The 15980-nt window shown below is 38.8% G+C and overlaps 1 protein-coding gene across 1 annotated transcript; it reads right to left on the reverse strand.

The window, feature by feature from the left end:
• Nucleotides 1-10: 10 nt before the first annotated feature.
• On the reverse strand, nt 11-7922 carry LOC122002962 (ubiquitin carboxyl-terminal hydrolase 23-like). Its single transcript, XM_042558369.1, has 10 exons — nt 7894-7922; nt 5945-6441; nt 5471-5585; nt 5088-5198; nt 4744-4916; nt 3497-3823; nt 3280-3405; nt 1479-2790; nt 1291-1384; nt 11-466 (listed from the first exon to the last, which is right to left on the reverse strand). The coding sequence occupies exons 2-10, from the start codon at nt 6242-6244 to the stop codon at nt 301-303; spliced, it is 2724 nt and encodes a 907-aa protein (XP_042414303.1). The 5' UTR covers nt 6245-6441; nt 7894-7922; the 3' UTR covers nt 11-300.
• Between the last annotated feature and the right edge of the window lie 8058 nt (nt 7923-15980).

Below are 15980 nucleotides of genomic sequence, written 5' to 3' on the forward strand. Positions count from 1 at the left end.
AAAACGGAGGTAACTAGCAACAATAGCATTACTAAAGAGTTCACAATAATAAATGCTAATGTTCAATGTAGTTATCAAAAAACAGCCGAAGCAGCAGACCAAAAATACACTTGTGAAGCTCTACTGGATCGCACATCCGTGCTTCTCTAGCTACTCTCCAGGGATTTCTATCAGTGATAAGCCTCAAGAATAGGGGAGTACCAATTACACAAAAATGCAACTAAACAACCACAAAACAAGGGGGGAGGGAATTGATCAATGACCAACACATACAACAATAAAATTTCATTGTCAATCTTGTCAACATATCCTGAACGGTTGGTTCGCTGATTGCTCGGTCTCAAACTTTGCCTTGAAATTCTGTCGTGCTTTTTGGTTGGCAGTCTGTTGGAATAGGTTCGGTCCGTCAAAAGACTGTAGGGGTTTTCTTAACTTCTTTCGTTTGCCACGATCGTATTCCTCATTCCTGAAATAAGTTGTGAAACTGAATTTAGGAAAGGAAACAACCAGAGTTGCTGCAGGTTTAATGATAGAGGCTACAACTTAGCAACAACAGTATTATCTAGGAATCTATTATGTCATGACCTGCTCAGATGAAAACGTGTCAAGTTCGACCACCAACCAAAAATATTTAACCCAAATTAATAGTAACTCTCCTACCAAAGATTTAGTTCACAACTTACAATAGGAGAGTAAAATAGAGTGCCACAATATTCCTGCTCAAGGTTTGAGGGGCATCACGATCCAAAGTGCAATTGTTGCCTAGGATCATCGCTAATCAGAAGCATATTAGGCCCAATGGTATCTATACCATCAAAGTAACATTTTCCAACACTTTACCATGCCTAAGATTAGGTTGCTTTGGTACAAATCGTCACCAGTTGCTTAGATGGGAGAACTAATCCCATTCAAGTCCAACTAATGGCCAAATTGCTCAAGTCCAAATTAATAGTAGTTCACACACCTAACCTGGTAAAGCTTCCTTTGTAGTCTACAACATACAATGTGAGATTTATTGGGTTGCCACAGAATCATTTGTCTAATAATAACTGAACTTCTCAGATAAAATTCAAATGGTTAGATTATTAAAAAAAATTGATTTAATAATCAGGATTAAGGAAATATTTATAATACACAAACTTCAACATTGTTGAATGAAATAAGACAAGTGTTGCAAGATCATCCGTTTGAATGAAAAAAACTACCAAAGAAATAAGCATGGAGGCAATGAGTACGTCAACTTTTCTGTGGGAATAAATTATACTGCATAATCAAGGCAAAGAACCTTACCATTCATCTAATACATAGCCAATACTGGTACTTCTCGAACTTTCTAAACCATTCTGCCCTAATTTATGCAATTTAGCATCATCCCATCTAGGAACTGCATGCCAAAAGATAACCAATAACTAAAACACTGCAATGCAACCAAATAGCAAAAAACAAGCACAACCATATTGCAGGATGTTGATACTCACCAGAAATCTCCAAACCCATCATAAGCATATTCGTAAAATCTTTCTGCAATCTTACTTGGTCACCAGCAAAGGTGATTCTCGAGTTAACTGATTTTTCGGTGGGATTTGAGCTAATTATTGGCAACTGAGGGGCAAATATCACATCTTTCCCATTCACCTCTTCATTTTCAACAGTGAGCATTGAATTAAGTGATTTTATGGTGGAATCTGAGCTAGATATTGGCAACTCAGGGGAAAGAGTCTCATCTTTTTCAGTAACCTCTTCCTTTTTGTCTGCATGATCAAATGATTCATTGCAGTAGTCCCTGATCTTCATAGCTTGGTCAATACTTCCTTTGATCATTTCAGATCGAGAATGTTTTGATGAAGAACCCTTACCTGCAGAAACATTATTAACAGCCCCAGACGTGGACAAAGCCTGGTCTTTTTGACAGACACACTCATGTTTCTGTGAATCTTTTAATCTTAAATGGAATTTTTTGTTTTTCTTGGATCTTTGGATCACTGACAGGTTTAAAGAAGCAAGAAATGAATGATGGCGACCAAATGGCAGGCCCTTCTGGGCATATTTAGCAAGCCTCCTCAGTTTCATGGGATTATGCAGTTTCTTCAACATTTTTACTGAAGCAGCAAGATTTTCCTGTTTAGCATTGTGCAGATTAGATGAGTGTCCATTTTGATGTGCACATTCGAGTGGACGACAAGAAGCATGAGATCTTTCATCTTCACCATCGACATGCTGGGGTAGATCAGAGATGCTATTTTCAACAGCAACTTGGAACAGACCCTTCTCTGAAGCCAAAACTTCATCTACCTCCTTCAAAACCTTTTCAACAGGAAGCTTCACTGAACTTTTAGAAAATGGTGCAGATGATGTTGTTTGCTGCAATCCTTTCTTAATGGAGCTTCCGTCTTTCAAAGTGGAATGTTTCACTCCAAGTACCTGGTTATTATTTTCTAGTTCAGGAATTTTATTTTCAGAAGTGCCACCATTCAGCAAGGGAGACAGTGTTTGTGTTGAAAGTTCGTTTGATGAAACATTCATAGCCGAAGCAGAATGAGCAACAGCACCTGAAATTTGCAATTGGGAAGAGGTGGGTTCCATAGGACTATGGTATTTTTCTGTCAAACCATTTTGAACAACGCCATTCGAAACCAAGGATGACTGGGGAATCAATTTCTTTCCATTTTGATTAGCCCTGTCTTTGTGGAACGAATTTTCAAATCCCTTGGGTATAGAACTTCTGTTCCGTACATAAAATAACATATATGCTTTCTGTGCCAAAACAGTCTTCTCACTTACCTGGCGTACCTGCAAATGAATGCTTGACAAATGAATAGAGGAACTCATTTACCATGGCTATAAAAATATACAAATTGCATCTTACTCATGATTGAAAAACAACTTTGCAAATACAATTCAAATTATTGTGGTCATCCGTTGCACTTTTTCCCATTTTCCACATATTATCCTCTCAATTCAAACAGTTTCAACATGCAACTTTCAAATATGTTCCCAAGACATGCAACTTCATCCTCCTACCCCCTAAAAGGATAGAACAGATAGATCTTTATAGATTCCACTGCTTTGCTTCCACTTATATGCCTGCTTACTATGCAGAACTGTACATGTTTTCCACATTCACATGTACAAGCAGGGGAACTTTTTTTGTTAGTTTTTTTTTAAATTTTTCATAAGTAGCATGGAAATTTAATATATAATCACAAGTGTATTTTCAAAAACTTTTATTATCATAGATTGCAAATTATGCCACATTGGTGGATTGAGAAGTTGTAAAACCTGATTATCATCCAGAGAATGCCACAAGCCACTTGAGGTACGAACATAACAATAATAGTGTCCAGAGCGGGTACTCCACCCTGCATGTACTAATACACCATAAAGTGTATATTTTAGATTTACACCCTGAAATTTTCAATAGGGCAACAGATTAGAAAAGAAAGCACAAGCCACTAAAATATGGAGTTACTAGACAATTTATTTATATTTTGACTACCTGTTGATCGCTGACAAAAGGTTTTAAATCCAAACTTGGTTCAAATTCCACTTTTTTGTCAATCTTTTGACCAGGATCATGAGAATAAAAACGCTTGAGATGAATGGTAAGAACATGGGGAGCCTTGTAAATGGTAAGTTGCTTGAGGGCCCTGACTTTCTCCTTGCAGTTTTGGCACTGGTATTGCTTCTGACCTCCATCTAATTGCTCCACCTTGGTGTAATGGGCAAGTGCCTTCAGCAAAGAGTCAGCCTTCACTATTTCAAGACTCAAGTCTAAGAAGGGATCAAACTTATTAGAAGAGTAGTTACACTGCATGCATTTAACCTGCAACATGTTGTAGATCAATGCAGTTATGATTGTGATACGAACAATATGAGGTACACAAGAACCAAAGTTACTGCATTAGAATTTTGTACAATTAAAGACATACGAGAAAAGATATTAAAAGAAACACTTATCATTTGAATTTACCATAAATGTTTGACAAGTATGGGAGATATGCATACTCAAATTACACATTTATACATCCTTTTACTTTGAGCTCAAACTTTTGGAAGAAGTAAACAGCCAGACAATAAGATATTGTACCAGATCAGAAAGATCGTGAGTAAGAATACTATATATGCAATAAAACATGCCCCTATTCAATAGATTTCATGTGCTGGATTTGAAAATCCAAATCTAGTTAAGTATGCACACTTACTCACACATGGAGTGTTAAAAATATGAATGTATAAATCCATTTTTCCTAATATCGTGAGCTTATGGCATAAGTGATCAGCCAATCAAATTTAATAAAAAGCAATGAGAATAAGCCTAAATTAACTCATTAATCAACAATCCAACATATCAAGGTTCATCTAACATGAGTGCCAAAAGAGGAAAAAAAAATATTGTAAATTATTTGCTGAGTTAAAGGATTTCTCAAGTATTTAAAAAGCTTTAAAGCATCAAACTCATATCCATCAAAAATTATTACACTATGGCCTTCCCATGCCCATGAAGTATGTAAATAACATGATTAATGAGTCCACAAGTACTGAACCTTATATTAACCATCACAAATCAGATTTCTAGCTCACATAATATTTCAGATAAAAAAATGCATAAGCATTTATATTTTGCTCAAACATATATGTGCCTTCAGATTGGTTTTCTAAGATAAATTATCCTTTAGAGAGGTATTTCCTAATATTAACCATATATTCAAGATTGCAAAGACATCATCAAGAGTGTTGATATACCTGACTCTGCAATCGGCCACCAAATATCTTGTGTACCAAGCTTTTTTCATAGGCACTGGGGGACTCACTTGGTACTCCAGATGGTAAACAGCATTTATGCATTGATTCTAGCAAGTTAACCATATACTCATGAGCATCTTCTTGTCTTGAATTTCGGAAACTGCGTGATACACCTGATTATTAATAGTTAAGGTTTGTGATTTAAAGAAAACACAAGCAATCCTATCAAACATGATGGTTTCAGCATGTACAGTCATTAAGTAGAGAGTTTAACCAACATATGAATTCAACAAAAAGCCACATATGAGTAATCTATTCATAAACATGTAACATAAGAAGGATACAACGTAAGTTCTTAACAAGATGTGAAGGTGAAACTATCTTTCCACTTGACTGTAAAGCAGTAATGACATGATTCTGAAGGGCACACATTGCACAAAATCCAGCAGTATGACCTGCAGTAACAAATTTCAAAAACCTTTTAGGACAATAGTTTCAAATGTACTACGAAAACAAGACAGCTGTATAATGTGTTGCCGAGCAAACAATACAATGAATTCATCTAGGCATTTTAGTCAACAGTACAACGGCTGTATGAAAATATGCCTGAAGAGAGGCACATTCTTGGTTTATACTTTCGGCTGAATGGAAAATATGGAAGAGGCACTTTCTTGGTTTTGTGAAAATATGCACAAAGCAAAAACAATGCAACAGAATGGAAACTTACAAGAAGATTTATGCTTTCCACTTTGCAAATAAGCTGCAAAAGGCTCAGTATATGTAAGGCACTGAAGAACCGAATTAAGAAAACAAGTATTGCCAAGATTTGCCAGACCAGCACCCTGTAAGATAATCCAAATGTAATAGTTAAAAAATTCAGAAACAAGGAAATGTACAGCTTAATGAGCTATACTCTTAAAACACAAACTAAATCAACAACTCAACCTACCCCAGTAAAATTAATGTAGAATGATTAAGGAGAAAAATATAGTGATAGAAGTGTTTGCAACGAAAGTGGAAAGATGTTAAGATCAAATAACACAAAACCATCTTCCACATTTGGTATCGCTCAAACTATGTGAGAGAACTTATTAGAACATGTAGAGTAAAAGGAATATTTTTGACGATGAGAGAAAAATTCCATATTTGCTCCCAGATGATAAAAGATCTATCAGCTAAATTCCACGGGAACCAAACTTACTATCCTCCGGAAGGTGATTCTACAGCTAAGCTCTTGATCGAATCCAAACTCGTAAAACTCCGACTCCACCGATCGACTCCCCTTCGATGGCATGGAGGCTCCTCCTATTTTCTGTGCAGATGTATCGGGACCCGAGCTAGGGTTCAGAGTCTCAAGGCGGAAATCCCCGTTGGGGAAGGAAGATAACGGCTTCCGATTGGGATGGAACTCAATCCTCCTATGGAACAAGGCTTCCACCTGCGTGACGGAGATGGCCGCCCTTTCCTGCAAATTGGTCGGCAAGGGCGTCCCCTCCGCCATACCCAACACGAACAATAGCTTCCCGACTTAAGGAGTTTTAGCAAAAAGGAAAATGGAAACACCAAGGTCTCAGAAGAAAACAAGAGCCTTCACAGCACTCCTAAAGGTTCCCGGACAATGTATCATGGTACCATCCCGTCTCCTTGTCTACTCCGTCCCCATGTTCTCTATCACATCCTGGGAGGTGTCTCCCTCACCTGCATCATGTACGTCATGAGTCTATGAACTCAGCAAGAACATTCCAATATGAAGAATATGACATTCATAATGAAGTAGGAACAGTAGCTAGCAAGCATAGAACATAAACTTTAACACGAAATAGAGGAAAACACAATAAGTAGAAGAGCCTACACAACTAGTAAGGGTGAATATATCACACATGTGGTAACTACCATTTGAACCTGTTCATTTGGTCCATGATCATGAACTTTAGGGGTACAGTCTACTTTTAATCATATAGCCGAAGTTAACATTCATTGCATCATTGTTCTTGTTTGGAAGGGGTCTCCTTGGAGCTCATCCCGAGGCACCCATCCCATACTGTCGCCACATATGCCCACACAATTCTATATGAAAACATAACCTATTCATATCATACTTCACAATTCTAGGTGCATAGCGCTATGAATTTTGAGGAAGCAAAGATAGAACAATTACTTAGTCCCATTAACAAAAAGGAAACCAGATCAATCACATTATGTCTAGTAGCACACCCAAGCTATCATGAAGAAGCGAAATCGTGTCTAAAGAAAATCACAATCTATCAAAACTGCCCAGGAGAATCCGAAGCTATCGCAAGAAGCAAGAACACATCAAAATTCAAATCCCATCACACAAATCTGCACTACATTGAAAGGAACTTGCAAACTCTCAAATCTGTACCAGAAAATTCAACCAATCATGAAGGAAAACAAGCGCAACATCAGAATTGAATCGAAACCTCCCAAACTGACAGAAAATACGGCCACGGAAGGAAAGCAAAACAACGTTGAAATCCAGTCTCAACCACCGAATTCTATTCCAACATCCTAGAGTGTCACGGAGAAGGAGAACGCCCTCGAATTCAATCTACAATCCCGTTAACCCACCAAATCTGACAAAAAATCCCGAAATCCAACATGAAGAAGAAGAATAACATCATCGAATTCAAACTACGAATCCCAAATCTGTCAGAATATGGAGAGCATCTTGAAGAAGAACTTCATCGAAATCAACTACAATCCATAATCTGCCGAGAAATCTGAAATAAGGAAAACAGCAACGTAAGGAAGAAGAACAACATCTTTCCAAGTCCAATTGGAGCAACAATCTGTCCACAAATCCAGAAGCAAAGAGAAGAAGCAAAAGCATCACCGATCATACCCTAATCTGTCCACAACCTGTCTCAAAACTTCCGGAAGCAGTAGGAAGGAGCACAACATCATCATTCGACGCCTAAATCACCAAAAACTTCTATCCAGGAACTCGAACAACCAGAAGAAACAGGGCAACATCCAATTCAATCGCAAATACCCAAATCCGTTGCTGGAAACCGAAATGAATCGCAAGGAAAACAAGAACATCAAAGGAAAATAGATTCGCAACCTAATCCTACTCCCGGACTTCATAGAACTAAGCATTTCAACTCTTCCAAGACATTTAACCCTTACCTCATTGAATCCATACCCATACCAACATAAAGGATGCACTTGCCTTTCTCTTCCGCGTGCCACCGTCGGAAATCTTCGCCCAATGTTATCGCGCCGACAGTGAGGTAGTCGAAGGCCTCTGCGTCTGGTCGCGGTGTCCTTCGCGGGAACGTCGACGTGGGGTGATGCTTGGCCGGAGCTCAGGGTTCGGTGGGAAGCTTCGTCGAAAATGGCGGAGATGGGCAAGGAGGAGAAGACGGCGATTCGGGGAAACAGAGAGGAGGAAGAGGAAGTCGGGCGGAATTAGAGTTTTTATACCTAGGTTAATTAACGCAGTGTAATTAGATGAATCATGGATATTATTATTATCATATACTCAGTTAGCCGTTCTATTCCTTTAAAATATATCATACAAACTCAATTTAAATTTTAAAAACAATTCTTAAATTCATAAAAAAAAGTTATAAGTAAATTTCTTAATTAACGTTTATCAGACCTTACAATCCCCGCCCTTTCCCCATAGTTTAGGTAGCCTCTCTCCATAAGCTAAGTTCCCCATAAGACCTTTACCATTTTGATCTCCTTGTTCCTCAACCTTCAAACTTCATGATCAAGAATTTGTTTCAGCACTTCCTCATATAATAGATTCAGCGTCCACTGCAAGGACTCATGCCCAATCACATGAGAAGGGTTAGAAATGTACTTCCTGTTAGTTGCTACTTGGAATATCGTACTGGTTCCCTTGTACAAAATTTTTGTACAAGTCCTGAATCATTCCTAACAACCTATTGTGTTATTTAGAAATTAAATTTGGAATCGCAAACAGAACTTAACATTATTGATTCCAAATTCAACTTATCTATTCTTAGAGGTTTAGACTTGGATTGCAAACGATGCTTAACATTATTAATCCAAATCCACCCATGTTACAAATTCGATTAAATATTTATTTCAGAGATCGACTTCCAAGTTAAACATGGCGAGACACTAGACCTTCTTGGGTATGGGATCATCTACCACTTCCTAGACAAAGTCTTTCAACGAAATTCAATTTTTAATCTCCTTATAGTAACACTAGGTTTAACCAATACGAACAATCGAATCACAAGATCGAAAAACAAAAGAAACACAAATCGAATCATAAATCTGAAAACCTAGAATCACTAGCCTCTTATATTTGGTATTCCAAGATCTAAACAAAAGGATGAACTAGTTATGAGCGGAAACTAATAACTAGTTATACCTTTTGTAACTTATAGACCTCATGATCTTCTGTCGTATTCCTCTTCTTATCTCGGACGTCGTGTGGGTGACGATCTACTGAGACGAGAATCCACCCAAGTTTCCTTCTTCTCCAAACAAGTTTCGGCCACCGACAATCTTCAAGAGATGAAGAACTTTCGGTCACCAACCAAACTCCAAAGAATACTAAGAAACAAAGCCTCCTATCTCTCCTTCTTCCTCTAACAAGATCTGACCACCACCAAGCTCCTTAAGATGAAGATGCCACCGGCCACACAAGGAAGAAGAATAGGAGAAAAGGAGGAAAAGAGGGTCAGCCACCACCAAGGAAGAGAAGAGAGGAATACTAGATGATATATTATAAGGTGAGACACTTCTACCCTCTCTTTTATATTCCTTGGTTTTGGCAAATAAGGAAAGTTTTATAAATAAAACTTCCTTATATTCCTTGCCAATGTTTAAGAAGGAAAATTTAATTAAAAATTTCCTTATAAACCCTTAATGGTCGGCCACCACCATCTCCTCCAAATAAGGAAAGTTTTAAACACAAAACTAAAATTTCCTAATTTGTTTCCGAAAATTTTTAAAATAAAAATTTCTCTTTTAAAATTCCCTTCATGGTTGGTTATAAAAGGAAAATTTTATAAATAAAAATCACTCTTTTAAAATATGTGGATGATTAAAAAAAGAAAGTTTTATCAAAAATTAAAATCTTCCTTTAAACTACAAATAAGGAAAGATATCAAACCTTTTACTTAATCTTTTGTAGAAATCTATAAAAGGAAAGATTTAATTTTAAAACTCTCTTTTAAAATCATGTCTTCCACATTAGGAAAATTTTAAATTTAAACTATCCTTTTATTTTATTTTGGTCGGTCACCTAAGCTTGGGTTCAAGCTAGGGTCAGCCACAACTTGACCCATCATGCCTTGGTTTGGTCGGCCCTAGCTTGGGCTCCAAGCTAGGCTTGGTCGACCACCTTAAGGTGGGTAAGAAGTTGAGTATAGGTGGGTATAAGTCTTTATAAATAAGAGGGTACGACAGGGACCGAGAGGAGGAATTTGTTTTGGTCTCCCGATGAACTTGAGCTTCCCGTGTTCGCCCCGAACACCCAACTCGAGTTCATCAATAATAACTCATACCACTAAAGAATTTATTATTGAACTGCCGCATCAATCCCATATTACTATATGGGCTCCTTCTTATCATGAGTGTGTTAATCTCCATGTGTTTAATATATCGAATGTCCACTAATTAAATGAGTTACTAACAACTCACTTAATTAATATATAACTTCAAGAGTAGTACCACTTAACCTTATTGTCATGTCAGACTAAGTCTGCCTGTAGGGTTTACATGACAATCCTTATGAGCTCCTCTTGGAGACATTATCAACCTAAATTACTATGACACAGTTTCATTCTATAATCAACAACACATCATATAAATAATATCATTTCCCAACTTATTGGGTCTATTGATTTATTGAACTAAATCACACCCTTTAATAAATTAAAGAAATGAATATTGAGTATATGTGCTTGTTATTATATCATGATTAAGAGCACACACTTCCATAATAACAAAGGTCTTGTTCTTTTATGCAGTCAATATAAAAAGAACTTACCTTAAATGGTCCTACTCAATACACTTAGAGTGTACTAGTGTAATTTTATAGTCAAGATAAACTAATACCAAATTACACTACGACTATTCCAATGGTTTGTTCCTATCCATCTTAGTCGTGAGCTACTGTTTATAATTTATAAGGAACTGATAACATGATCTTCTGTGTGACATCACACACCATGTTATCTACAATATAAATTAATTGAACAACTATATTTAGCATATAAATGTAGACATTTGATCAATGTGATTCTTTATTTCAAAATAAATGTTTATAAAAAGCTAGACTTTTAGTATACAATTTAACACTTCCTAAGCATGGATATGTGGAACACGTTATGAACTCCTGATAGGTTCGATGATAGAGCAACTCGGTATGCTCGAGTTCCAATCCGATCCATGATCTCAAAAAATCCAATATACCTTCGGCTGAGTTTTCCCTTCTTCCCGAATCTTAGTACCCCTTTCATCGGTGACACCTTGAGGAAAACATGGTCTCCCGCTACAAACTCCAAATCTCTTTGTCGTTGATCGGCATAACTCTTCTGGTGACTTTGTGTTGATCGCATCCTGTCTCAAATCTCAGCCACTAGATGTTGGGACCTTGACGTCCGCTAGAGGGGGGTGAATAGGGTCTCGCCCAAATTGTCGCTTCCTACGCTTATTAGTGCATAGCAAAAATACAAAATAAATCTAACAAATAGAAAGCTAAACCTATAAGCAATAACCTAGACAATCAAACCTCTAACACGTTTATGTAACATGGTTCGGAGATCACTTACTCATACTCCACGGTTGTCCGTAAGGTGGACGATCCCGATCCGTCGGTGGATGACTCCTCGGAAAACCTCCGGCTAGCTCGAGTTGCTCCTTGTGGGTGGAGAAACCTCGCCACAAACTCGCACAAGCTCTTGATCACTTACGAAGACCTTAGAGACTCTAATAGGGGGTTAACCACCTCTATTTTCGTCAACCTCAACTAAGCTCCCAAGGCTTGGTTATATAGGCCACGAGTTGAAAAATTCTGCCTATCAGTCGATTGTCAAAATCATCAGTCGACTGCCCTCTTGTGGAAATTCGACTGTTACATCCCAACAGCTCGATACCAGTCGACTGCTCCATATTGGTCGAGAGAACGGAAGCATTCTGTTCGCTCCCAGTAGACTGCACCAGTCGACTGATGAAAACCACCAGTCGACTACTATAGTGCTGCTACAATATTACTATAGTAACGCTACAGTACTGTTACCGTAAAATCCTAATTCTAGGATTTTACCCTCGAATACATTCACTCAGCACTCGTCCTCGCCTGACCAACCTAGACCTAGCCTTTTAGCCTCCTCCATCAGCCTTGCGTCCCTCGGATGCCTCCCCTGTTGGGGATCGATGGCCGTCTTGAAGGGGGGTTGGATAGACGGCGCCCCCAAATCGATCGCTTCTCCTACGATGTTAGCTTGCGCAGCGAAATACAAATAAAACAAACAAGCTAAAGGCTAAAACTAAGAAAAGAAATGCAAACCGCTAACATGTTCGTTTAACGTGGTTCGGAAATTAGGACTCCTACTCCACGGCGTGTCCTTGAGGTGAACGATCCCGATCCGACGATGGATTAGCCCCCGGCAAACTCCGGCTATCTCAAGTAGCTCCTTGTGAGTGGAGAAACCTCACCACAACACTCACAAACACTTGAGAACAAGTAGACTACTAATTAGGGTTTACCACCACTAATTTCGTCAACTATAACATAACTCCCAAGCTTTGGTTATATAGGTCGCGGGTTGAAAACCTCGCCTACCAGTCGACTGCCAAAACATGCAGTCGACTGCCCTCTGTGGAAATTCGACCGTTACATCTCAACGACTTGATACCAGTCGACTGCTAAAACTAGCAGTCGACTAGTACAGTCGACTGCTAAAACATGCAGTCGACTGATCCACACTGACCGAACGAACAGAACCATTCTGTTCGCACCCAGCCGACTGCGCGGTCGACTGCACCAGTCGACTACTAAAATATGCAGTCGACTGCTACAGTAATGTTACAGTACTGCTACAGTAACGCTACAGTAAAACTCTAGAACTAGGATTTTACTCCGAGTACAATCTCTTGTGCACTCGTATCCTCACCCTTATGACTCACTTGATGCTTCTTTGCAGCCTTGACCTCTTGCCTTCAAGCCTACTTCCTTTGGCTCTCGTCCCTCGGATACATCAAGCCCACGGCTCGCCCCCAATGTCATCTTTCGCGTATGCCTCGAAGTCGCTTCCCTCAGCCCTTGTCCTCGCTGCCTTGTCAATGGTCCCTCGGATGCTCCATCCTTCACCGGACCCGAAGCCATCAACCTGAGTCACATGTGTATCCTGCATACTTGCACACTCACATACACATATCAAATACAAGGGTGAACCTAACTTAAACTCTTTATCCAAACACCAAAACGCATAGTCGCACGGACCATTAGGATTGCTCCAACATCCCCATCATTCACGTCTTGCCTTCTGGAGCTTCCATCGGCCTTTGTCATTATTGTCGGATCTTCCTTTGCCAAGAGGTCGCACCTTCGGGACTTCGTCCATTGCCAAGTCACACTTGGATTTACGTTACCAAGACTACCTGCTTAGACTTACACCGCCAAGACTCATCTTTGGACTTTCCTCCTTTGCCAAGATCACACTTGGACTTTCCTTGTTGTACTTGTATCCTGCACACTCACAATGCATATCAAATACAACAATAAACATAACTTAAACCTTTGTCCAAACATCAAAACCTAGGGTACCCAGATTGCTCCAACACTAGATTCACTGTATGAGTCACAATATCTGGACCCAATACCGCCCTCTCTCCTATCTCATCCAAATGCAATGGCGTCATGCACTTTCTTCCATACAGCGCTTCATACGAAGTCATACCTATAGTGGCTTGATAATTGTTATTATAAGTAAACTCTACTAGGGGCAATCTTGACTCCCAACTTTCTTTGAAGTCAATCATACAAGCTCGTAGCATATCCTCCAAAATCTAAATCACCCGTTCGGATTGACCATTAGTTTGTGGATGGAAAGCGGTACTAAGTGTGAGCTTTGTACCTAACCCACAATGCAAACTCCCCCAAAACCCAGAAGTAAATTTTGAATCTCTATATGACACAATCTGAGCTGGAATTCCATGTAATCGTATTCTCTCGTATATATATTTCTGCATATTACATTATAGTAAAGGTTGTTTTTACCGACAGAAAGTGCGCCGACTTCGTCAGTCGATCCACAATAACCCATACATCATTTGATCCCTAGGTGATGTGAAAAGACCCTAACTATTTACCCACGACTGAACCATACAATATCATCGATCCACTGATAGGTGATTTACTAAAACTAAACCATAAACCCCACGCGGAAAGGAAACATTTTTTTTGCATCATATATTTGTCGAAAATTACAAAGGTAAAAGAAATGATAAGAAAACATATCTCTCGAAGACATTTGCGAACTCCTACTAATGCAAGCCAACAGGTAGTCTTTATCTCATACTAACATAGCAATTCAAAAGGAAATGGCTAATAACTGACACTTAAAAGTCTCTAGATAGTGTGTGATGCATTCAACCTTATCTCCTCAGCTACTCTGCCTTCGTGTCCCCTGTCACATTCGGAATGACATCTTCCTCACCTGCAATCATGATAAGATGAGTCTACAGACCCAACAAGAATAATCCACTAGTAGGTATATAGCATAAATAATGACTTGGAGCGAAAAGTATAAAGCATAGAATAGAAATTTACTATACATGAATGACAATATGATGTTAGCTTAAGAGAAGAAAGACTAGAGAACATGGGGTATGATCATAATAACATGTAAAAAACAAAAATTCACAGGTATGACCTAATAAACATGTATTTATAGGAAATTAGTGGTAACCATCAAAACCCTAGAGGAACCTCTTTGGGGGAATAGTTGTCAATAGCCCCAATAGCCCTCGCTTTAGTGAATAGTGAGGCGAGGCGACGACTTGGGGTGATGAGGGGCTATGCGCAACGATCTTGACGATAACGATCACTATTGGCGCTATCTTCGCTATAGCGAGGATGGCAATAGAGCCCGTAGCAAGGCTATTGCAAAGTGTAACACAGAATTATTTGTTAGTCCATTTGCGTAATTTTTTAGGCCTATTTTTTAAAGGCCCATTACATAATTTTTTGGGGCCCATTTTTTTAAAAAAACTAGATCGTTGCTCTCAAACCCTCCTAAGAAACCCTACCCATTCTTTTTTAAAAAAAAATTGGATCGTTGATTTCACTGCTCTCCTAAGAAACCTGCGCAAGGGATGACTGCTTCTCCTCTGGTATCTTCCTTGCCTCACCTCGCTCTCCTGTTTCTTACACTCAGCGCAGCCTTCTCCTCCTCCTATTGGTTGTGCGCTCCGTATCTTTATCCACTGGTAGGAAGCTTGATTACTTCATTTATGGATCTAGAACATTTAATTGGCAGCTGATACAATATATTACAAGGTAATAAACACACCAAATTCCTCTCTATCTGAACCTATTTGATGAATGAGTGTGCACATCTTGAAATAAATGTTTCTGGATTCTGGAACATTTAATCTTACAAAGAAGATGTAAAAATAAGGAAAAGTTATGAGCAAAGAAGATACCTTGCTCAAAATAGACACTTATTTCATATTTTATTTTATGATTATTATTTTTATATCAACTGTTGTTGGGTTGTCAACTGCAACAACGTCGCACACTTATGACTCAGAGCATCTGCCATCATATTAGTCTTACTCGGATGATAATTAATGTTGCAGTTATAGTCCTTCACCAATTCCAACCATCGTCTCTGTCTCATATTCAATTCATTTTGTGTGAAAAAATATTTCAAACTTTTGTGGCTAGTAAAGATCTCACAACATTCCCCATAAAGGTAATGCCTCTAAATCTTTAAAGTAAAGATGACTGCCGCTAATTTTAGGTCATGCGTGGGATAGTTTTGGTCATGTACCTTCAACTTGCGTGAAGAATAAACAATTGTCTTCCCATTTTTCATCAACACAACCCCTAACCCATTCTTGGAGTCATCTGTGTACACCACAAGCCTGAGCCTTAGATCGCAGAAGCGGAGGAAGGGAAAATGTTAGAAGAGGAGGGGAAAGCAAGGAGGGAAGGGCTTCTAGGGTTTCCTTGAGTGATGTTTTGCCCCCTCATTTCCTCGTGGCTCGATGTGTTGGGT

Source organism: Zingiber officinale, chromosome 7A (assembly GCF_018446385.1).
Source record: "Zingiber officinale cultivar Zhangliang chromosome 7A, Zo_v1.1, whole genome shotgun sequence".
NCBI lineage: Eukaryota > Viridiplantae > Streptophyta > Magnoliopsida > Zingiberales > Zingiberaceae > Zingiber > Zingiber officinale.

Excerpts from the sequence above, each read along its gene's own strand:
- LOC122002962 (XM_042558369.1), bottom strand. The coding sequence starts at position 6,244 with ATGGCGGAGGGGACGCCCTTGCCGACCAATTTGCAGGAAAGGGCGGCC. Across the intron at positions 3,824-4,743 it reads GTGGCCGATTGCAGAGTCAG|GTTAAATGCATGCAGTGTAA; the intron begins GTATATCAACAC and ends AACATGTTGCAG. Across the intron at positions 467-1,290 it reads GGCTATGTATTAGATGAATG|GAATGAGGAATACGATCGTG; the intron begins GTAAGGTTCTTT and ends AACTTATTTCAG.